This window comes from Staurois parvus, unplaced genomic scaffold, assembly GCF_062004578.1.
Source record: "Staurois parvus isolate SC_StPar_1 unplaced genomic scaffold, SC_StPar_1.0 ptg000361l, whole genome shotgun sequence".
In the NCBI taxonomy this organism is placed as follows: Eukaryota; Metazoa; Chordata; class Amphibia; order Anura; family Ranidae; genus Staurois; species Staurois parvus.
This window is the reverse complement of record NW_028318157.1, coordinates 8,289,888-8,313,032: the sequence shown is the minus strand read 5'-3', so window position 1 is coordinate 8,313,032 and position 23,145 is coordinate 8,289,888. Positions and strand designations below refer to the sequence as shown.

At 40.7% G+C, this 23,145-nt stretch overlaps 1 protein-coding gene across 1 annotated transcript in view; it reads left to right on the top strand.

Moving 5' to 3' along the window:
- Nucleotides 1–1,034: 1,034 nt before the first annotated feature.
- The window catches only part of AFF2 (ALF transcription elongation factor 2), a 759,231-nt gene continuing 737,120 nt past the window's right edge, over nucleotides 1,035–23,145 (top strand). The window contains exon 1 of the mRNA XM_089684953.1: nucleotides 1,035–1,310. Coding sequence (XP_089541079.1) covers nucleotides 1,264–1,310 — 47 coding nt within the window. The 5' untranslated portion in view covers nucleotides 1,035–1,263. The remainder of the gene's footprint in view (nucleotides 1,311–23,145) is intronic.

The following is a 23,145-nucleotide window of genomic DNA, read 5'->3' as shown; positions in this document are numbered from 1 at the left end:
GTGCAGGGGCCTTCCAAGGACAGTGCAGGGGTCTTCCAGAGACAGTGCAGGGGTCTTCCAGGGACAGTGCGGGGGTCTTCCAGAGACAGTGTGGGGGGTCTTCCAAGGATAGTGCGGGGGTCTTCCAAGGATAATGTGGGGGTCTTCCAGAGACAGTGCGGGGGTCTTCCAGAGACTGTATGGGGATCTTCCAGGGATAGTGCGGGGATCTTCCAGGGACAGTGCGGAGGATCTTCCAGAGACAATGCGGGGGTCTTCCAGAGACTGTGTGGGGATCCTCCAGGGATAGTGTGGGGATCTTCCAGGGACAGTGCGGGGGATCTTCCAGGAACAGTGTGGGGATCTTCCAAGGACCATGTGGGGATCTTCCAGGGACAGTGTGGGGACCTTCCAGGGACATTGCGGTGGTCTATCAGAGACAGTGTGGTGATCTTCCAAGGACAATGCAGGGATCGTCCAGGGACAGTGTGGGGGTCTTCCAGGGACAGTGCAAGGGTCTTCCAGAGAGTGTTGGGGTCTTCCGGGGTCAGTGCAGGGATCTCCCAGAGACAGTGTGGGGGTCTCCCAGGGTAAGTGCGGGGATCTTCCAGAGACAGTGCGGGGGTCTTCCAAGGACAGTGTGGAGGTCTTCCAGGGACAGTGCGGGGGGGGTCTTCCAGAGACAGAGTGGGGGTTTTCCAAGGATAGTGCGGGGGTCTTCCAAGGATAGCGTGGGGTTCTTCCAGAGACAGTGCGGGGGTCTTCCAGAGACTGTGTGGGGATCTTCCAGGGACAGTGTGGGGGATCTTCCAGGGACAGTATGGGGGATCTTCCAGAGATTGTATAGGGATCTTCCAGGGATAGTGTGGGGATCTTCCAGAGACTGTGTGGGGATCTTCCAGGGACAGTGCGTGGGATCTTCCAGGGACAGTGCGGGGGATCCCCAGCGAGCGGCACACGTGGGACTCCGCGCTGAGTCTGGTCCGCCGAGCCGGGCTCCCGGTGCCATAGGTGGAGCAGGCAGCAGATCCCGGGCCTGATCACTGGCTGGCTCCATGTCGTGGCTTGTGGCTTCCTTGGCTCCTCCCCCCATGTCTCTGGCTCGCTCCGTCTCTCTCTCGCACTGTGATGCTGCTGAGCTGCTGCTGCTGTTGCCTCGTCCAGCCAGCCAGGCAGCCGGAGCTCGCAGCCTTCTCCCCGTGTAGAGCCGGAGCGGGGCGGACACTGGCACTGTGCGATCCCCGGCCCCGGCTGTGCCCGCACCACTCCTGACCCTCCACTGCTATGGATCTATTCGACTTTTTCCGGGACTGGGACCTGGATCAGCAATGGTAGGAATTCTCCTTCTGTCCTGATTTTACCTTTTGTTAGGTGTCACATCCCCCAGCGGTGCCCCTATGGAGGAGCCCAGCTCCGGCTTGGCATCAGCTGTGCCCGGCACACTTCCACGAGTTTCCCGGATCTACCTGGTGTGTACGAGCTGTCACTGAGCTGCTTCCCCGCGATCCCTCTGCCTCTTCCTTCTCATGTGATGATGTGCTGCTGGTGGCAGCTCGGAGCTATTCAAAGCCATGGGCTAAGTTTTCCAGATGCCATTACAAGGGAGCACGTCAATGGCTTCAACCTGGGCAGCAGCCGGCTCTTTGTACCTAGGGGGGCATCGGCTCTCTGCACGTAGGGGGCTGTCAGCAAGATTCGCTGGGTCTTCTCTGTCTGACCTATAGGGCATTTTAGGTTATTGATATATTATACTTTATATATTACTCAATACATTTTCTCCATTTTTTAATTTTTACATATTATTGAACATTGTATACTTTTATATATATTATTTTATAGCCTTTTATTTATAAACATTTTATTTATTAAACATTTTATATTTTAATATATTGTTCATTAGTTATATATATATACATATAATATTTTATTAATACATATTTTAGATGTTTATATATCAATAAATATTTTAGATATGTATGTAAGCAACTAAAGTGTTTATTGATGTATAAACACTTAAAATATTTATGAATATATATGTATGTATTTATTATTATATGTCTATTTAAACATTTTATATTTTTATATATTAATAAATATTTTTAGAGGTTTTTTTATATAATTGTGTATTCATTATATAATTTTTATATTGATATGTACATATGTACTAACAAATATTTTAGATGTGTATATATTAATAAATACTTTTAGATATGTGTGTATATATATATATATATATATATATATATATTAACATTTTATATTTTTAAATATTTTAGTGTTTTTTTTATATAATCTTGTCTATAATATTTAGAATATTACATATTCTTTCTATTTTACTCATCATCATACAGGCTGCTGTGAATGAACTCAGTAATTACTAAAATACACTCATACATCAGTGTGTCTAATGTACTTATAATCGTTCAGTCAATGGCGCAGTCTTTAACGTGTTAGCAGACCTTTTATTACACTTTAAAAGACTTGACTTGAGCTATTGATTAGATTTTTTTTTTTTTTTGCAACAGCAGTCTGTTGGTTTATTATGAGTGATTGGCAATTTTTATAACACAGTTGCATGTTATTTATTAAACGTGATGTATATTTGTAAATATGTCTAGCTCTGTTCACTGTGTGTATTCCTTCGATTGTAGGAAGTATTTGTTGGATGATGTGAAGGGTCAGAGTTGCACAGCAGCTGCCCTGTAGAAATGGTCATCACCTCATCCTTTTTGTCCATCTGAAAATGAGCATCTGAAAAACTTCTTGTAAAGTGTGCACGTTTCCCCTTTGAAGGGCTGCTTGACAGGTTGTTGAAATGTTTGAGATGCCAGCACTGTGTGTTGTCAGGTAAATGGATTGAATGGCTTTTGCATAGCTGTGAATTCACGTGCTCCTCCTCTTGATTTAATTAAAAAAAGACCAGAGGATACAGAGTTTATTATTTAACAGAATTAATGTGGAAAAAAAAAATCAGTTATCTGATTAACGCATTGCGATGGGGATGGTCGGTTATAGTGAATGGATTTCCATGCTTGCGGTCTGATGCTGACGTTGGTAATGTCATTCATTTGGGCTGATTTACTAAGGCTAAAATCAATTTGTACATTGTCGCAACCTGTAACAACCAATCAGAAATTTTGTTTCAGTGGTCTGACTCTGGAAAGTGAATTGTGATTGTCCCTGGTGATCGTTCTTTGTGTGGCACTTTGGCCGGATTTATTAAGTAAGATTAATGATGTCTCCTATAAAGCATGTTAGGTTATGTTTGTTTCACATTTCCCCCATACCTTTCATTGATAAGCTCTGATTATAGTAGGCATTTATGACATATCTTTTGTGTATCTTTTCATTGACATTCATTCTTTGTAAACAGAAACAAAGTCATCCTACAGATGATAAAATATCAATCCATATCATTTATATTTCAGGCTTCATTATTTTACAATATGCTATTTTTATGTATTGCTATATGCATTTATTGTTTGCAGCTTGGAGTTGGACTGGATCCCATTGTTTGTGTTTGCTGTTTTCAGTGAGGACATTGATTATATCCCAATATTTTATTACGTGATATAATGCTGTCTAATATACTGCAAAGTTCCAGCAATAAACGTTAGTTTTGGCATACAATGTGCTCCATCAACCTAGCAGATCATTTATTCAGTAGGTATTGTGAGTATATGGCAATGTAATTCATTACTGAGCCTATCTGGCAGGATAGCCCTCTGCATTCTTTCCCCACTCACGACTGTATTGTTTATGGTCCAAGTGGAGTGTCATTGTTTTATTGTGTTGACTTAGTGACTGTAGCAAGAAATATGCTCCTGCGATCACTGTATATATAGATAACAAATAAGCGCTGGCTGTTGAAATCACTGTCTCTCATTACCATAATGCTCCAGTAATGCTGCGAGTGCTATTTATTTGTAAGGACATCGAACATGTCTTTTCTGAATTCATTGATCCTCATCAAAGCTTCTATTTAACCATTTAGCATGCTGCTCCTGTGTGTATTACCACAAGCTGGTATGGTCTTTATTGCTTTCATTTTTTTTTGTGCCTTAGATTCTGCAGTTTTCTCTAAGATTTGTTATTTTCGAAACCCATCTGTGACCTTCACTGACTGTATTGTAAAGTTTTAAGGCCTCTTTAACTACTCACAAAAACCGTCTGCAAACTCACTTTGTATACTGTAGTGTGCAACTTCTGATTTCATCTTAATACATTTTAGGGTCGACAATGAGCTGGTTTTGCTTATCTAAGCAGGTGTAATATCTATTAGATGCAAGGAGGTATCTGTGTAAATTCTGCACCAAAATCATTACATTAGCCAACGTAATTGCAATTTCTTGAATCCCATGAACAGAATTCTGTGCTTTTCTATTTCTCAGCACGCCCAGCAGGGACTTACGGGCCTAATTAATAAGGCAAGCACTGAGCAATGATGTGTGCAAAGTATGGGAACCCACAGCTACCAATTGGATTTCAGTCTGCTGAAGCTAGATGAGCAAGTGATGAATTGTGATTGGTTGCTAAGGTTTGCCAAACCTAGCACATTGCTTTCTGTCTACACTGTATCTGAGCACCACAAACCAAAAGCGCTATTTCATTTATTTTTAATATTCAGCCTGGGTTCACACTGATGCTGTGCGGAATTTGCAGCGATTTCTGTGCGAATTCTGCACCACATCACAATCACACCCCATTCATGCAAACCGCTGCGGATGTGTATGTTAGGTTAACAACACCCATTGGTTTGGTTTTCAAAACGTGCTGCGATGTGCAGAATCAGATCGTATGGGTGTGAATATCCATGTGATCCAATTCTAGTGCAGACCAAAAAAAGGGTCCTGCACCTTTTTGGTGTGGATGCAGTGCAATTTGAGCCATACCGCACCGCACCGAATTTGCATGTGATTTGCACAGGAATGTGATGTGGTTCCTGTGCAAATCACAAGAAATATGCCGCAAAGCAGAAGTGTGAACCCAGGCTGAAAGCAAACTCAGCATCAATCCATGTCTCCACGCTATATTTTGCTGATGAATCACTTCAAAAAACACCCCTAGCATTTCTCGCCAAGGCCATGTTGAGTAAGGGCAAATGATTCATGTATCATTTACTTCCTGGAATCCATCTACACTTAGCACAGGCATGCAGGCAGGATGGTGTGCTTAGCTGAGAAATCCTCCCCTCCCCTCCTGAAGACTCCTAGGATGTATGACATCATTTGCCTAGGCTGGGAAACCAGGAAGTAACTAAAGAAATGTAAAAAAAAAGTATAAAACAATTAAATATGCTATATTTTCCTATCTATTTACTGATGCTAGCAGCATATAGTTTAGAAATAGTCAATCTTGATTGAGCGAGTGAAGTTCTACTTTAACCTCCCTGGAGGTATTCCCGAGTGTAGCTCGGGCTAAAGTTTCAGCACCACAAGCGGTAACCCCGAGCTACACTCGGGGATACCCTGCAGTGCTGCTTCGGGATCTCTTCTTCACTTACCTTGTCCTGCGCTCCCGCGATGTCCCCCCTGCAGTGTCCCCGGCAATGTCCTCCGGCGGATGTAGGCATCTGTCTTCTGGGTTCCGTTCCCTGCGACGTCGGGACGTACGGGGGAAGGAACGGCGGGAAATTTAAAAATGTGAAAAAGTGACATTCACAAAATAGACTAAAATCACATAGTAAAACATTACTGTATCAAACCATTTCACATACATTTTGTCCCTAGTGCTTTGTCCTGTGCCCTGCCTGCATTTTTACCGTTCTTTCTGCCTGGAAATTGAGAAATGTCCATGGCGTCCAAAAAGTGTCCCTTTAGGTCAAAAGCAGTTTTAGACCAGCTAGAAAACAGCGATAGTAAATTAGAACCACTTGCAGAATTGAGTGATAATGATTTGTGGGGAAATTTGTCATCAGACACTGAAAACGATTTTGCGACTTTGCTCAGTGATGTGCGAAATTGGCGCTATATTTCAAATTTCAGTGTTTTTGGTTTGATTATATTATTGAATTAAATTTAATATTATAATTTTTTATGATTATTTATTAAATTATAATTTATGATTTTGTGTTTCAAATTTTAACATACCCGGGATGTTTACTAGACTCTTGTTCAGACAGATTTCAGTGAATTATTCCTAAAAATTACAGGCCTACAATGGAAAAAAAAACCTTGCAAAAAAATGTACCGCTTTGAGCACAGAAATACTGACATAATCAGACTGCCAGGGAGGCTACGGGTCCATGCACACTGGCTTAAAAAACACTGTTCCTAGAGGAGTTTAGTGTTTTGCCTGTAGAAACAACTAATATTATCCTATGTGTCCATGTACATTAGGTAGTGAAGAGGCATATTTTAAGCCCAGTGTTTAGAGGCAGAATAAAAACCCTTCTGTTTTGCGTTTTTAGAGAGCGGATTTCTGGCAGAAAAAAATGCTAAATGCTCCTAAAAGCTGCTATATGTTCCTAAACGCTGCTAAACGCGAGTCAAAAAAAATGCTCAAATATAAGTGTTTTTTTTTATGCCAAGAGCACTGCCTTTTTAAAGCCAGTGTGCATGGACCCTAAGATGTAGGCTTGATAGTTTTATATGGATACACATATTCTGGATTTTATTGTCAGTGTATTATTTTAATGGGCGTTTTCAGTGATGTGCAAAATAAAATAACCAGTAACAGCCAGTTGGACTTTGGTTTACAGATAATAACTTTTTACTAAAAGATGTATTCTTTATCTTGTTGAATAAACTTGAATGGATGCAAGCTGCAATGCATTGGGTTCTTCTTTATACTTTACCATTTTTTTTATACACAAGACAGTCTGGCTGTGGAAATACTGCTGCAGGAAATTTGGTAATTTTTCAACACTATATAGGGTCATCTGCACTTTGGTCTAAGGGTCTATAAATTGTCTAGAAATGATTGTTCATCATGTGCCAGCCAGATGGTTATGTAACTTTTCTTATGGCCACTTTATCTACATAATGGTTGTCAGTTGCATATATAAACATCAAAGTGGTAAAAATCACTTTAAAGTCAAACTTTAATGGCAGTTTTATTTTACCTTTTTAAATACATTTTAAACTTAAGAGACAAGGCTGCGCTCCATAAAAGTCACAGCGTGAAGTTTAAACGATGTAATTGGCTTTCGACATAGTCCCCACCCTATACCACACCTCTCTGACATGTTTCATCCCGATTGGGCTTTTTCGTAAAGGAAACCTCTTCAAATGAGTCCAGTCAGAGGGAAATGCATCAGTAAGGTGCGCCTTATCACGGGGAGCGTTTTGGAAGCCTACTACAACAATTAAACTTCACGGTGTAATGTTTATAGCATTTGGCATTGTTTTTTGATTTGGCTACATGTGCTGAGGAGGATAAGCTTTTAACATGGATTGGTGAAGCTCTTTTCACTTCTTTACTTTTTTTAACTGTTTTGTATCTTTTTATTATCTTTTTTTTACAATCAAATATTAAATACATGACAAAGGATTCCCAGAGTACTGTGATTAGCTGAAGTGACAGCATGGCTGAGCAGCAGAGCTTCCTCTCCTTTGGCTGTGATTTTTCTAACTGACGCTTGGGACTGAACTGAAAGTGATGCCACTGCTCTAATTCACTTGTTTACAAAACTAGCTACAAACAACAAGCTGTACAACAAAGGAGCAAACTGAGATCCCAGAACACCTGAACAGGCGCCTGAAGCTATACCTTCTCATTGACAAGAATGCTAAAAATTAATGTGCACCTGACTAAAATATTTTTAGATGTATGTATATGTTTTTTCAGCTCTGACCATGATATATACACTATGTACAAATTACCTATACATTCCTTTAATATACTTTAAAAGGGTAGTAAACCACACCTATTAACAAAAAAAAATCCCTTGCAAGGTAACGTCATAATGTGCTACTATGCATCGTATGAAGGACTTACCTTACAACGAAGACCTCTAGCAGTGCACTGTCATCGTTGCAGAGGCTTCCATCGTCACCCAGTCTTCCTTCCGGGTTCATGAGCTCCAGCCATTTGACTGGATGATCCGTAATGACGTCACATGTGTGGGAATTCCAGGACATGGCACAGTGCTCTGAGGGAATGGCACAGGTATGCTGTTCCCTCAGAGTGTATGTGCCGGCTCTCAAAAAGAACGAATATCTCATAAACGGTGCACGTTTAAGGGTTATTCTTTTAACCTACAGGTAAGCTTTATTATAGGCTTACCTATATGTAAAAGTATACAAAAAGACTTTACTAACACTTTAACCCCAACAGTGTGCACATGGGCATTGCAGATAATGGTCAGGCATTTTTAGAAGGTTTCTACATATAATATCTTAGCCTAACAAATACTGAGAAAAACATTTAGCTTATCATGCTGTGATCTGATATTTGCTTAAGTACATGGTCAGTCACCTGAAACACTTGGAATGGTCAGTACTGAAAGATAATTTGTGCTCATGGATAGATAAAATAATCAAATTAGTGGCTGCAATATAATAACATGTTAGCTAATGTAATGATACCATTGTGTGTTGTGTGATGAAATCAAAGGGTCATTTGCTTCCCTTAATGAATTGTTAGGGCTTGTATACTCAGGCAGAAAAAAGTAAAACGCATTGAAAGGGCTCATTTTTCAGCTAAGTCTGACATCAGTTTGAGATGCATTTAGGATTCGTTGACATACTAACATACTATAAGCAACTATATATATATAATTTATTTAAGGTACTTATATAGCGCTGTCAATTTACGTAGCGCTTTACATACATATATTGTACATTCACATCAGTCCCTAACCCTCAAGGGGTGTACAATCTAAAGTCCCTAACTCATATTCATACATACACATACTAGGGCCAATTTAGACAGGAGCCAATTAACCTACCAGCATGTCTTTGGAGTGTGGGAGGAAACCGGAGTACCCAGAGGAAATCCCCGCAGTCACAGGGAGAACATGCAAACTCTAGGCAGGTGGTGCCGGGGTTGGGATTCGAACCAGCAACCCTAGCCAGGCGGACGTGCGAACCATTTAGCCACTGTGCTGCCCCACATATCTATATATCTATCTATATATATATATATATATATATATATATATATATATATATACAGTATCTCCCAGAAGTGAGTACACCCCTCACATTTTTGTATTTTTATGTAAATATTTTATTATATCTTTTTCTGTGACAACACTGAAGAAATTACACTTACAATGTAAAGTAGTGAGCGTACAGTATAACAGTGTAAATTTGCTGTCCCCCCAAAATAACTCAACACACAGCCATTAATGTCTAAACTGCTGGCAACAAAAGAGTACACCCCTAAGTGAAAATGTCCAAATTGGGCCCAAAGTGTCAATATTTTGTGTGGCCACCATTATTTTCCAGCACTGCCTTAACCCTCTTGGGCAAGGAGTTCACCAGAGTTTATCTTGGTCTCATCAGACCACAGGACATGGTTCCAGTAATCCATGTCCTTAGTCTGCTTGTCTTCAGCAAACTCTTAGAAGTGGCTTCCTTCTGGGACGACAGCCATGCAGACCAATTTGATGCAGTGTGCAGCGTATGGTCTGAGTACTGACAGGCTGACCCCCACCCCTTCAACCTCTGCAGCAATGCTGGCAGCACTCATACGTCTATTTCCCAAAAACAACCTCTGAATATGATGCTGAGCATGTGCGCTCAACTTCTTTTGTTGACCATGGCAAGGCCTGTTCTGAGTGGAACTTGTCCTGTTAAAGCACTGTATGGTCTTGGCCACCGTGCTGCAGCTCAATTTTAGGGTTTTGGCAACTTCTTATAGCCTAGGCCATCTTTATGTAGAGCAACAATTCTTTTTTTCAGATCCTCAGAGAGTTCTTTGCCATGAGGTGCCATGTTGAACTTCCAGTGACCAGTATGAGAGAGTGAGAGCGATAACACCAAATGTAACACACCTGCTCCCCATTCACACCTGAGACCTTGTAACACTAATGAGTCACATGACACCTGGGAGGCAAAATGGCTAATTGGGCCCAATTTGGACATTTTCACTTTTGTTGCCAGTGGTTTAGACATTAATGGCTGTGTTGAGTTATTTTGAGGGGACAAAAAAGTTACACTGTTATACAAGCTGTACACTCACCACATTACATTGTAGCAAAGTATCATTTCTTCAGTGTTGTCACATGAAAAGATATAAAATATTTACAAAAATGTGAGGGGTGTACTCACTTCTGGGAGATACTGTATGTATTACTTTTTTTTCCCTCAGAGAATAGGTACAGGAACTCTACCTTTCCAAGTAACCCCTTGTCTCCACCTCTACCCACTTCTGAGCAACCTCAGCCAGCAATAATGCCTCCCCTCCCAGCAACAATAGATTCCCCAGCAACAGTGGACCACTCACAATAAAATACCCTCCAGCAACAATAGACCACAAGCAGCAACAACAGATCTCCCCACAGCCAGCATCAGCAACAGTAGACCCCTCCCTCAACAGTAGATCCCTCCCAGCAACAACTGACCCCCCCAACAACATAAGACTCACACCAACAATAGATTATCCACCAGCAATAATAGACCTCCCCAGCAACAATAGACCCCCCTCACAAAAATAGATCCCCTTCAGCAACAATAGACCCTCCTTCGTGCCCCAGCACCCCTTGGCATTACATACATTCAGTGCGTTCCTCCTCGTTCCTGCTGAAAAAAGACTATATACAGAAAGGCTACATTTACATGGGTGAGTGTCTGTGGAATGCCACTTCCTATAGCCACATACAAACTGGTTGATTAGCTGTGTCCATTTTTGTGCATACAGATCTCTGCAGAAACGCTGACCCTGGATGCACAGGGGTTTATTTACTAAAGCTGGAGAGTCCAAAATCAGACTCCCTTCTGCATAGAAACCAATCAGCTTCTAACCTCAGCTTGTTCAATGAAGCTTTGGCAATGAAACCTGGAAGCTGATTGGTTTCTATGCAGAAGGGTCGGTCAGAGGCTGTCTGCCTAGATGAGTAGTTGTATGTGAACATTTGGGGCACCGGCCCCTGATGTGTGCAGAGTACAAATCTGACAGCCGCCGCTGACAGCTTCTGTTGGTTGTACGCAGTGTGTGCATTCAGCATTTACAACCTCTTGGGAAAAATCTACTGATTCTTGTTGGTGGTTGCCTCTGGTTGCTACTATTCAGGTGTGAATGTACTCCTTTGCCTAGTACACAAGATGAAAAATTGGACAAAAAATACCACATTCAAAGCAATTGATAATCACAGCTTTCAAGATCTGATCACGCTTATTTATCTGAAGGGACAAGCACACAAGGTTTAAATCCTCTGGAGGGCCAGTGGTTAATCAGTACAGTATTTGTTTGAAAAAAAAAACAGAAGACCAAGACCACGCATGTTAAGAAATGAAAATAAACATTACAATGCAATACATTACATCACTTCTAAAGTTATTTTTCGTATGAGAATTTTCATCACTTTAGTAACCACTTCATTTTCAATGTGAGACTAGCATCCAAAAAAGAACAGGCGATCATTCATCTGATTTTCTCATCGTGTGTACCAGGCCTAGGTTCAACAATAATCCAGCAACATTTCAGGCATCCCTGCACTTTATCAGACTAATCATACAATATAAATAGTTAACATAAGGACTCATGTACACTGCATCTGATAAACTGACGTTCAGGAGCTGTTCAGTGTTTTTTTCAGCAGCCCCTGAACTCTCCCTAATGTTTTCCTATGTGTTCATGTACACATAGACGTTTATAGTCGTTTACAGGCAGTTGAGTTTACAGTCATTTTTTTGAATGCAGAAAACTTGCGTTCTGGAGTAGATTTTATCAGTGTTCCAAACGCTTGTAAACGCAGCTAACTGCGTTTATAAGCGTTTGCGTCTGAAAAATTATTTTAACTCTTCCATTTCCAGATGCTGTCCAGAGCCTTTTTTCATCATGAAAAATGCATGCAAAGCATTTTCCCGGTACTCAAATGGGCCTGGTACACTTTGGTACTTTAACATATTTTCTTTCATGCAAAACCTCAGACACTGCTGCAATAACTTCTGCACAGAAATGAGCTGGAACACATCCAATCACCACAAAAAAAAAAAGACCGGTAATCTCAACACATACTGCTCTCTCTGCTTCTGCTCTCTCTATTTCTATCAAAATGTCTGAAATAGTAAATTTTTTACTGTTTTTTAGTGCGTTCTGGGCATTTTGGAAGGTCTCCTGAGGTTATCTTTAAAAAACGCTTCTAAACGCAAAAACGCGATATGCAAACGAGGCTAAACAGACGTTTTTTAACTTTTGTTTTCCAGCAGTCCGTTTCCATTGTTCTGAAGTGTCCCGTGTACATGGAGCCTAACATGTGAATCTTGGAGTAACAAGGAATTGATACAAAGTAATCATTGGGTGACACAAAAAATCATAAAAGGTCACACCAGCTGTAACATTATGCAGCTGGTGTGACCACTGATACAAGAGCAGTCAGTCGGTTCTTCCTAGATATGACTTCCTCTGAGACCCTGCTGCACAATGTTGTAACTATCTTATTGATTTTCTTGTGTTATCCAATAATTGTTTTGTATCCCTTCATTGTCACTTTCAGTTTTATATGTCTTATATGCTAACTATTTGTATTGTATGATTGGCTTTATAAAGGACAGGGATGCCTAAAACATTGCTGGATTACTGTTGAGTCCCAAAATACAATAAATAATGTTCTCTGTGCTGCAACCCACATTTTGTTTATTTTGACAGTTTTCGGGGACACTATGCATGGATTATTACACTTTCTTGGTGCTGTCTACCCTTAGAAACTATGGGGAGATTTACTATAACTGGAGAGTGCAAAATCTGGTGCAGCTCTGCATAGAAACCAATCAGCTTGCAGGTTTTATTGCCAAAGCTTAATTGAACAATCTGACTTTAGAAGCCGGTTGGCTACACCAGATTCTGAGTGCACTGGTTTTAGTAAATCCCCCCCCCCCTTTAAATGTATGTATGAATATAAACGGTATATAGAACGTATTTGGTTTGCAAATGAATAAATATATATCAGCTTTTATGGAGCAAATCTTTCTTTATATAGTTCAAAGCTTCACAGCAGCTGTATGGTACCCACACTCTTCGTTATGACAGTTACCTGTGACAGCTGAGGCTTCCACGCTGTGCTGGAGGCTGCAGAGAACAGATGCTACCCTAAAACTATCGCCACTTCTGGGAGTTGGCCAATGGCAGCCTACAGCATTGCATGGAAGCCTTGGCTTTGAAAGCTTTTAGGCTGCTTTCACACTTGAGAGTTTTGTAGCTTGAAGTTCAAAGCTCCAAAAATGCTCAAACTTAAAATATCAAGTGTTCTCTATGGTTCCTGTTCATGCGTTCAGGTGTGAACAGGCACCATAAAGAACAATTGATTTTTGAGATTTGAGCTTTTTTGGAGCTTCAAGCTACAAAACGCTCAAGTGTGAATGCAGCCTTAGATATCCTTCAAAGAGAGATTCATCAAGTCAAGCACAGTCAGGTTTTTAAGGTTTCTTACAAGTCTTCAGGACAGAACAGCAGCCTCTTATCATATGATTCTCTGCTATATAGCCTTCATCTCATACACCAGTGTAAGTAGGTGAGAGAATGAATAGCATCAACCTTAGAGACTGGTGGACAGGTGCAGAAGTTGAATGCAAGGATGAAAATAAGAGATCTAAAACTGCCAAACAGAATACATTCTGTTGTAGTCAAACCAGTAAAAGATGGATTCTGATAGGTTACTATTGATCAGTGTGTTTGAGTTGGCGTTAAAGAATAAAATGCTTTACTGAATAAGGCCAATATTCTGCATTGGGGGGCATAGTGAGGGGACAGGCTTTGGGGTGTTTAGGTCAAAATTTGCATATGAGACCCTTGGGCACTCAGGATATGTATGCAGGCATCAGGCCCAGATTACTGTATATAGAAATGTTTTGAATCCAAAATTGATCTGAAATAATTTCAGTGCAGTGATAAATCGGTCATTCATTAAAGTGGTTGTAAACCCTTACATATACCCAGTGAAATGTCTGGCTTCAGGTGATACACAGAGATGAAACAAATCATCCTACATAAGTTGTACCTGTCTGTCTGCAGTCTTCTTTGCTCTACATCCTTTCAAAATGCTGAATTTATAAAGTGTATCTGAGATGTCAGAAAAAAGGGCGTGGAGAGCTGAAATTACACTTCAGAGTTCAGTGAGGAGAGTTCTGAGAGCTGATTGGAGGGAAGAGACACCCCCCCTCCACACAAGTTACAGTAACAGAGATGAGACTGTTAATCTGCTGGCGGTCCCTCCCCTGACACTATTTTTCTCTTGATGTCAAAACTTGTCAGAAGTGATTCATGCTAATAGCAGAGGAACAAGGCAGCAGACAGAAATTAAACTTAGTGCCCTTAATTGATACAAGTACACACTAGAGAGGACATGCTTTGTTCAAAAGGGGAAGTTCCACTTTAAAAATTGGTCCCACGCTCCCCATTAAGGATTGGCACCTTTGGGGAGCGGGTACCTGAAAATGACAGGTACCCCTGCTCCCACTTCCGCTGCGATCGCCTAGGTGATCGGAAGCAGAAGTTGTCTTCCTAGCCTCCCTCCCCGTAGTCTTGTGGGACACATGACAGGTCCCAGAAGACGATGGGGCCATTCAGGATGCGCAGCGCTACTCACGCGTGAAGCCGCAAGCTGTCACAGCCGGATGCCCACACTGAAGATGCTGGCGCCTGGAATACAGGACGGCCGGTGAAACGGGCTGCGGGGGGGGGGGCACCGCAGGATCGTGGGACAGGTAAGTGGCTGTTTTCTAAAAGTCAGTAGCTACAGTTTTTTTTTTGCTGACTTTTATTTTTTTACAGAGTGATTTGTACTCCCCATTAAGGAGTTCTTATTCTTAAGTGCTAATTCTTTTTGCACCTGAGCGTTTTGTCACCCAATTCCAAAAACGCTACAAAGCTCAAGATGAGGAATCCCATTATATAAAATGGGCCCATTCACACCTAAGCATTGTGTCACCTGTCATGTGAAGCCTGAAAAAGTACATGAAGGTCTTTGGAGCAAATATGCAAATTATTGTCCCAATAGACTTTAATGGGAGCAAGTGCAATTTTCAGACGCTCACATTTAAAAATCTATAGGACCAAAAACATGCAATTTCATTCCTGTAATACAAGTCGCACATAAAAATGTGCAAAACAGGGATGTACAGATGCACAAAAATCGCCTGTAGATCGCCTGGCTACACTCATCTAAGTGTGAATAGGGGCTAAATGTGATAACTCATAGCAACCAATCAAAATGTACTCTCATTAAGTTATCCCAGTACAAAATGAATTCTGATTGGTTGCCACATGTAACTGCTCTTAAGGATTAGCACTAGAAAAGAGACTGTTCTGAGAAGTCCACACAGTTGTATGACATTAACCCAAAATAAACAATCCAAAATAAACAAAAACTCATAATTGTTTCCAAAGTGTCTTTTGGTTTTCAAACCAAAATGAGAACTTGTAGCCGCATCAACGACTGTTAAATGAGAGGAAGGATCTCGTTCTGCCAGAAGATCACATCGATTGGTTTTACTTCTATATAATGTCTTGCAAGTGGCCTCATTACAGTGCAGCTTTGCAAACTGGCAGTTGTGCAGGAAGAGACACAAATTCTCTAAACACTATATAAATAGAAAGTTCAAAGGTCTCTGTGTGGCTGTCAGAGACCAGAGAAAGGCATCTGCAGGCCAGGTTTCTGCGTTGTCTGCCTGTGTGAAAGCAGTACACACCACAGCAACGTGCACTTTTAACATATTTCCTCAACCTAGAGGGGATGATTCTGCCTGCTAGACAAGGGTGGACTGTTTCACTTCCAGCTAATGCTGCATACCATGGGAGTCCACAGAACAGGCTACAGTAGACTTGGAATAACTGGCTGACCCAACCTATTTTTATTCATACATTTTGCTATGTTCCTAATTCATTTTCAGCATTATAAATCAGATAACATACTTTTTACTGTAGAGGGGGAGTTAGTAAACTGAATACATTAACCTTTGATGAGTATCAGTATAATTTTTTAAGTGAAGAGGTAGACAGCATTATGCTGCAAGAGAATAAGCTCAGAATGAACAGACTGCATGGAGTCTGATACTAGAGCAGCACTGTCCTCGAATTCCCTTTTGTCACATAAACTGCTGCATCTCTGCTGCTTTGCTTTTTCTCTTTGTATTATTATTATTATACAGGATTTATATTGCGGCAACAGTTTGCTCAGCGCTTTACAATATAAAGGGAGACAATACAGCAACAATACAATTTAATACAAGAGGGATAGGAGGGCCCTGCTCCTTGGAGCTTACAATCTAAGAGGGAGGGGCTAGTGGTACAAAAGGTAATAACTGTGGGGGATGGACTGGTAAGAAGAGTAGAAGATTCCATTATTAGCTGAGGGCAGGATAGGCTTCCCTGAAGATAGATTTTCAGAGATTGGCTAAAAGTGAGCAGAGTAGGCGATAGTCTGATAAATTGGGGTAGAGAGTTCCAAAGGATGGGGGAAGCGCTGTAGTAGTCCATGGCAAGACTAGCAGGATATGAGACCAATGATTGCCTTGTAAACACTGAAAATGAGAAAGGATGAATGAAACACAATATAATTTCATCCCATGGCAATCTATCAAGAGTTTTTGAAATATGGTCTTATCACCTGATTTATGAGCACTTTAAGTGATAACTGAAGTGTAAACCTAAAGCCCCGTACAAACAATGAGAATATTGAGCAAACGATCATCTGCTTTTTTTGTGCGCTAGTCTTTATATTGAAAATGAAGCGGTTACTAAAGTTATGAAAATTCTCATACAAGAATAAAAATTCGGAAACAATGTATTGTATTGTATTTTCGTTTCTGTAATAATTAAATGAATATTGTACAATCTGGTATCATACGAAAAAACATTTTCGTGCTTGTCCCTTCTAATAATTTCAGGCGAAAGCTATGTACTAATGATCAGATTATCAAACGATTGCTTTGAGAGCTGTATTTTCCGTGCGATTTTCTGATCGTGTGTACTAGGCTTAAAGAGGGTCTTGCTGGAGCAGCAGATGAAAATAGAAGTAAGAAAGCCTAAAAAAGAAAACTACTGCAGCCATCACATCTAAGAATTGGTAAGTTGTAATATAATAAATGTTTGCTTTTGGGTTTAATACTGCTTTACCCCTGGTTCACGTCTATGCGGTGGTGCCGCTGCGGATCCGCACAAAAATCCGTGCAGCTGCACCACCCACACAGGAATGTGGTCCCGCATTCTAATGGCATGCCGCCTGCACTGGAAATCGCAAAAGTACTGCGAACCGAGTGTAGGGACTTCTTCCCTGCGTGTCCCAGGGCACAGGAGTCCATTCAAATGAATGGGCTCTCGTGCCCGCTCAAAACGCGTCCCGCAGGAACTCGGAGATGTGAACCTAGCCTTAAAGCTGATCTCCACCTTTTAATGTTCCTGTTAACCTGTTAACTTTTAGGCGGACCTGAAGGGACTATTCATTGCCCTCTATGGAGCGGCGGATGTAAATGGACATGTGTCCATTTACACCTGCCTGCATCTGATCTGATCCATTAATCACAGATGAGGGATCAGTTCCCCATCTGTCTAGCGGATCAGATTGCATGACAGTTGGATGTAAACAGACAGGAGGTCTATTTACATCCGACTTCCCATAGAGGCAGGATTTGTCCATGTCTGCTCTATATAAATATAGTGTACACAGACATGTCATCTTCATGCTCAGCGGGGATCAACGGAAGATCCCCTACTGAGCAGGCAGATCCGCAGGCAGAGTCGAGCCATGTGAAAGGAGCTTAAACAGTTTGTTTTGGGCCTACCTACAGTAAATAGTCAGTTTGCCCAACTTGGCCCACATTAACTATTTAAAGGAACATTACACATGAAGTAAGGCTTTACAGCGATTTTAAATGCAGAAGTTTTTTTTTTACCTAAATGTATTCTGTGCATTAAGGTAAAAAACCTTCTGCGTTCATCATCCCAACAGCCCCCTTAAATACATGTCGGACCGATCTCGATCCAGCACTGTGCCTGAGAGCAGGGGCTCTCTTCACTGGACATGAAGACAGCAGCGGGAGCCATTGGCTCCTGCTGCTGTCAGTCACAGCCTGTGAGGAGGGATCAGGGGTGTGGCCAAGCTGTGCTGTGTGTGTCGATGAGCACACAGAGCCCAGCTCGAGATTAAGCCCGTAAGAGTGCCCCCATAGCAAGTGGCTTGCTGTGGAAGCACTTGGAAGGGGGAGGAGCCAGGACTTCCAGTGGGGGACTCCAGAAGAGGAGGATTGGCCCTGCTCTGTGCCAAATCATTGCATAGAACAGGTAAGTATAACATGTTTCTTTAAACAAAAACACCTTATAAAATCACTTTAACACATCCACTTACTTTCTAAAAAAGTTAAATAAAACATGGTGGCTTTAGATATACTATAATGCTGATGAAAAACACTGCTATAGATTATCGTACTTTTAATTGCCTTAGTTAATTAGCCAGAATGTTGTCACCCAGTCCTTAAAGTATACCTTCACTTGGATCATAAATGATAAAATAGAAGCACCTGTGAAAAAAAGTTTTGAAATGGCTATTAAAAAGGACATTTGTACAGTTACATGCAGTCTTCTAATTACTTTGAAGACCATATCCTTTTTATCTCCCTTGCTGTTATCTTGGTGGTCATTTTCACTAAGGGCAGAGGACAACCTTCATGTCTGTTCCACGTATGTAGAGCAGACACGGACATAACCTGCTTGCCATAATAGTTTTCTGGCCCCAAAAATGACCTCAGTACACATCATCTAAGGGAAATAAAATGCCTTGGCAAAATTTCTTGAGATCTTGCCATTTACAAGTGGGTACAAGGCACCGGTGACAGCCTTTCCAGGGGGCAGCGGAGAGGGTCTGGCTACGTCACCAGTGCCTCAATATACCAGAAAGTGCTATACAAGTAGAGTTGGGGTACAAGTAACTGTAAGTAACACAATATATGTTTGGTTCAACAAATGACCTGGAGATGTTGTGGACATCATTCTCAGGTGTATGCGGTTACAATTTTAGTGTTGGGGGGGTCTGGGTCTGGTTCAGGGGTGGACTGACAACTCATGGGGCCCCCGGGCAATAGGGGATCATGGGGCCCCTGTATCCTTGCCCAAACTCAAAAAAGCCTATGAAAAAGGTACCAGGGGCATCTCATGGGGCCCCCTACTGACCCCGGGCCCTCAGGCAGTGCCTGAGTTTCCAAATGGTCAGTCCGCCCCTGGTCTGGTTTAAAGAACACCTTTTCCCAAGTCACATAGATCAAAGTGACTGTGCAGCTTAGTGTAGGCACTCTCTGGTGCTGCACAGTACCTTAAGTGTGCCAACATCTGAATCCACCACTGCAGCAATCCCAAATGTACTATGCAAACATCTGCTGATTGCAATCCTCATTCGATAGTGTACTGTCTTCTGATAGGTACAAATCATTAGTAAGACATCATCTAGAAATGCTGTTCAGTTTTGGGCACCAGTTCACACAAAGGATATTGGGGTACTGGAGAAAGAGCAGAAAAAGGCAACCAAATGAAGAGAGATTAGAGGAACTGAACTTATTCTCTTTTGAGAGGAAGAGATTGAGTCCTCATGCACACTGGACATTTTTACAACTTGCTGTTTTTGGCTTTTGGCATTTTTTTCTACAGCCAGTAAACTCCCCAGCATGTTATTCTATGTGTCCATGCATGCATAGACTGGAATCAGCATTTTTTGGAAGGGGCGTTTTTTGGCTGGAAAAAAAACCCAGCACTGGTGGGTTTCTAGAGGAGTTTTTTAGCTATAAAAACGCTCTTAACGCTGAAAAAACGTGGCAAAACATGGCAAACCAGCGTTTTTGGACTTTTTTGAGCAAAAAAAAACCCACTAAAAACCGCAAAAGCAAAGAAACGTGGCAAGACGCCTCTAAACGCTAATGCAAAATGCTGAAAAACTCATGTTTTTAACATGACTTTACACAGCTAACATTACCAAAGTTATTAAATGCCCAATGTGCACTGAGCCTAAGAAGGCTATGATCAACATGTATAAATACATATGTGGTCCATATAGTGAACTCGGTGTGATGACTTTAAGGTCATCACACAGGACAAGGGGGCACTCTTTACATCTAGAGGAAAAGAGATTTAACCTCTAAATACGGAAAGGTTCTTTCACAGTAAGAGCTGTAAAAATGTGTAATAGACTCCCTCAAGAGTTGGTTCTGGCCAGCTCAGTAGATTGTTTTAAGAAAGGCCTGGATTCTTTCCTAGATACACAAAATATAACTGGATACTAATATTTATAGGTAACGGAAGGATTTTTTCGCCTGCTGGAGCAAATTGGATCATGCTTTATTGGGGGTTTTTTGCCCTCCTCTGGATCAACTGTGGGTATAGAATTGTGTATTTAGGATGGCGTAATTTCTGTTGGTTGAAATCGATGGATTTGTGTCTTTTTTCAACCAGACTAACTATGTAAGGTAGTGAAGGCATCTAGTACTGTATTGCTAGACAAGAGAGCAAGTTTGCACATTTTCTCCATACCTAGAAGCCTAATCATTTTTGGGGTTGTCAATGCCGATACTGTGTGGCCCTGAAACGTGACTACTCTTTGGCTTAGGTTCACTTGCTTTGTGTGACCCTATGACAGGTTTGCTGTAAGAAGCTTTTACTTTGAGAATATGATATATAAATCTACAGAAAAGATCAGTCTTGCTTTTCTTAGCAGTCTCTAAAAACCCTATTTTGTTCAAAGCACGTCATAATATTATGTATTGAACTACAATAGAATCTCAGCCAAGCCCTCATTAATTCCTAGATAAACATTGGCCTAGTTGAATTTGTATTGTATGTGTTCATTCCATTATTCATTCTAACATTTATAGCTTCCCACACTCAGTCACGAAATGGAAGCACAGTTATATAGCGCAGTAGGTGCAAAATGTACTCTGCACTTGAATATTAAAACAACACTGTTGTTAATATTTATCTTCCTGGCAATGTACAATGAACACAAGACTGATATTGAGGGGAAGCTACACAGATATTTTTTTTGAACAAATGTCTATTTTTTTAATTAACCTGGATCTCTTTTTCTAAACAGAAGTAGTGTTTGCCAGTATGACATGAGGTGCCACTTCATTTCAGATATTCTGTAATTTTAGGATATTCCCACCTTAAAACATAATTATTTCTTCATATGTTACCATATCTAATATCAGGGCAATGAGATTATCAGCTCTGTAAAAAATATCAATAGGTGTATTCCATTAGGCACGTACAGTATATCATTTGTGCCAAATGACAAACATTTAAATTTTGGCATTGCCATTGGGGAACTGTTGTTGGGTTCCATAAAATCATTGAGCAAGTAACTGTTAGCAGTGAACAGATTACCAGACACAATATTCCTATTGGCCACCTGTGTACATGCAATGATGTGTAATAAAATGTGTACACTAAGAAGCATATTTGTAAATAGGCTATTAATACGTTTTCAACGATCACTGAAGAGTCTAGGAAGGGGAAATGTCCAGCTCAATTTTTACATGTAAAGTCACGATTTTGGTATGATTTCAGGTGCCTATATCTCTAGATCTACACACCATTTTGAAATGCTAAGCATTTCAAAATGGTATGACCTCTGTTTATGTACTTTCTCATCAAATGGTCATTATTGCTCAGGTTTGTCAAAGAATGTGTCATTATGAGAAGCCCATTAAATTGGCACAGCTCCAAAATGGTAACAAAGCAGATCCTGTGTATGTGTAAATATGGCTGCTCCTTGTGTGCATTCATCAATAAATAAATGGGGTTTGCAAGACATTAGCACTGGCTGTTTTAGTTGTTTACATTCATCTTTTACATATATTTTTAAAAATAGTGAAAAGGTTATAGTTTCCCTTTAAAGGCATACTGCTAAACAACATGGTACTAGCTGTGTGAAGTACTTCCAGAAGTCTAAGCTAGAGCTTCAAGAGTCAAAAGTTAAAACCTCGGATGCCTTTCATATTTAGAATTGCTTCCATTTGTAAAGCCTTCTGGAAAAAACAAAGGCCATACACCAAAGATACGATTGCTCTGATTTGTACCAAGTCATTTCCATTACAGATCATCCTTGAAACTAGTGCTTGCCATCTTATTCAAAGAGAGAAACTGTCTTACACATCATTTTCCTTTCCACTTTCACTTTGACAGATCATGGCTATCATTGTGGAGGCCGTCTTCTTGCCACATTTAACTTGTCATAACATACATGTATGCATACTTTGTTTCACAAAACCAGCCTTTGTTCAATTACGTCCTGCACACAAAACACCACACAAAACTAATGTAGGGTGTAAGTGTAACACTGCACATAAAAATACATCATGACTAATAAAAACAATCACTTTTGAATTACAGTTATAAATTATAAGGGTTGTTTGGCTAATAAACAGCTGGTTTTGTGAATCTAATTGTCATGTTAATCAGACACAGCATGTAGGAGATAAGTGGGATCAAGACGAAAGGTTCAGCTCCCTTTTAAGATTTTTTTTTTTATTAGAAACATAGAAAAGTGACGGCAGAAAAAGCTGTTGTCACTATGAGATAATTGAATAATGCCCCATAGACACGATGAGAAAATCGGAAGAAAAAATACCACTTTCAGAGCGATTGTCGGATAATCTGATCATTGGTACACAGCTTTCGAGAGCTGATTACGACAGTTCATGCAACAATATCCCAAGGAACAAGCACTTAAATGTTATCAGAACAAACAATTTTTCTTTAATCAGTACAGTATTTGTACAAAAAAATCAAGTGATCAAGAATGTGCATGCTCGGAAACCTAAGAATACATTACAATACAATACATTACATCACTTCCAAGTACAAGAATTTTCAAAACTTTAGTAACCTAAAGTAGCATGCAAAAAAAAAAAAAATGGACGACCATATTGCCATCGTGTGTACGGCTTAAATGGTCATACACCAACTTTTTCCTTGTGGTAGGCATAATATCTGCTCTCCTGTTGCAAGTATAAGTGCTAGCACCTAGTTTTAAAACAATGTCTTACTTTTCCATAGACCAAGTTCCTCTTTAACGTTACA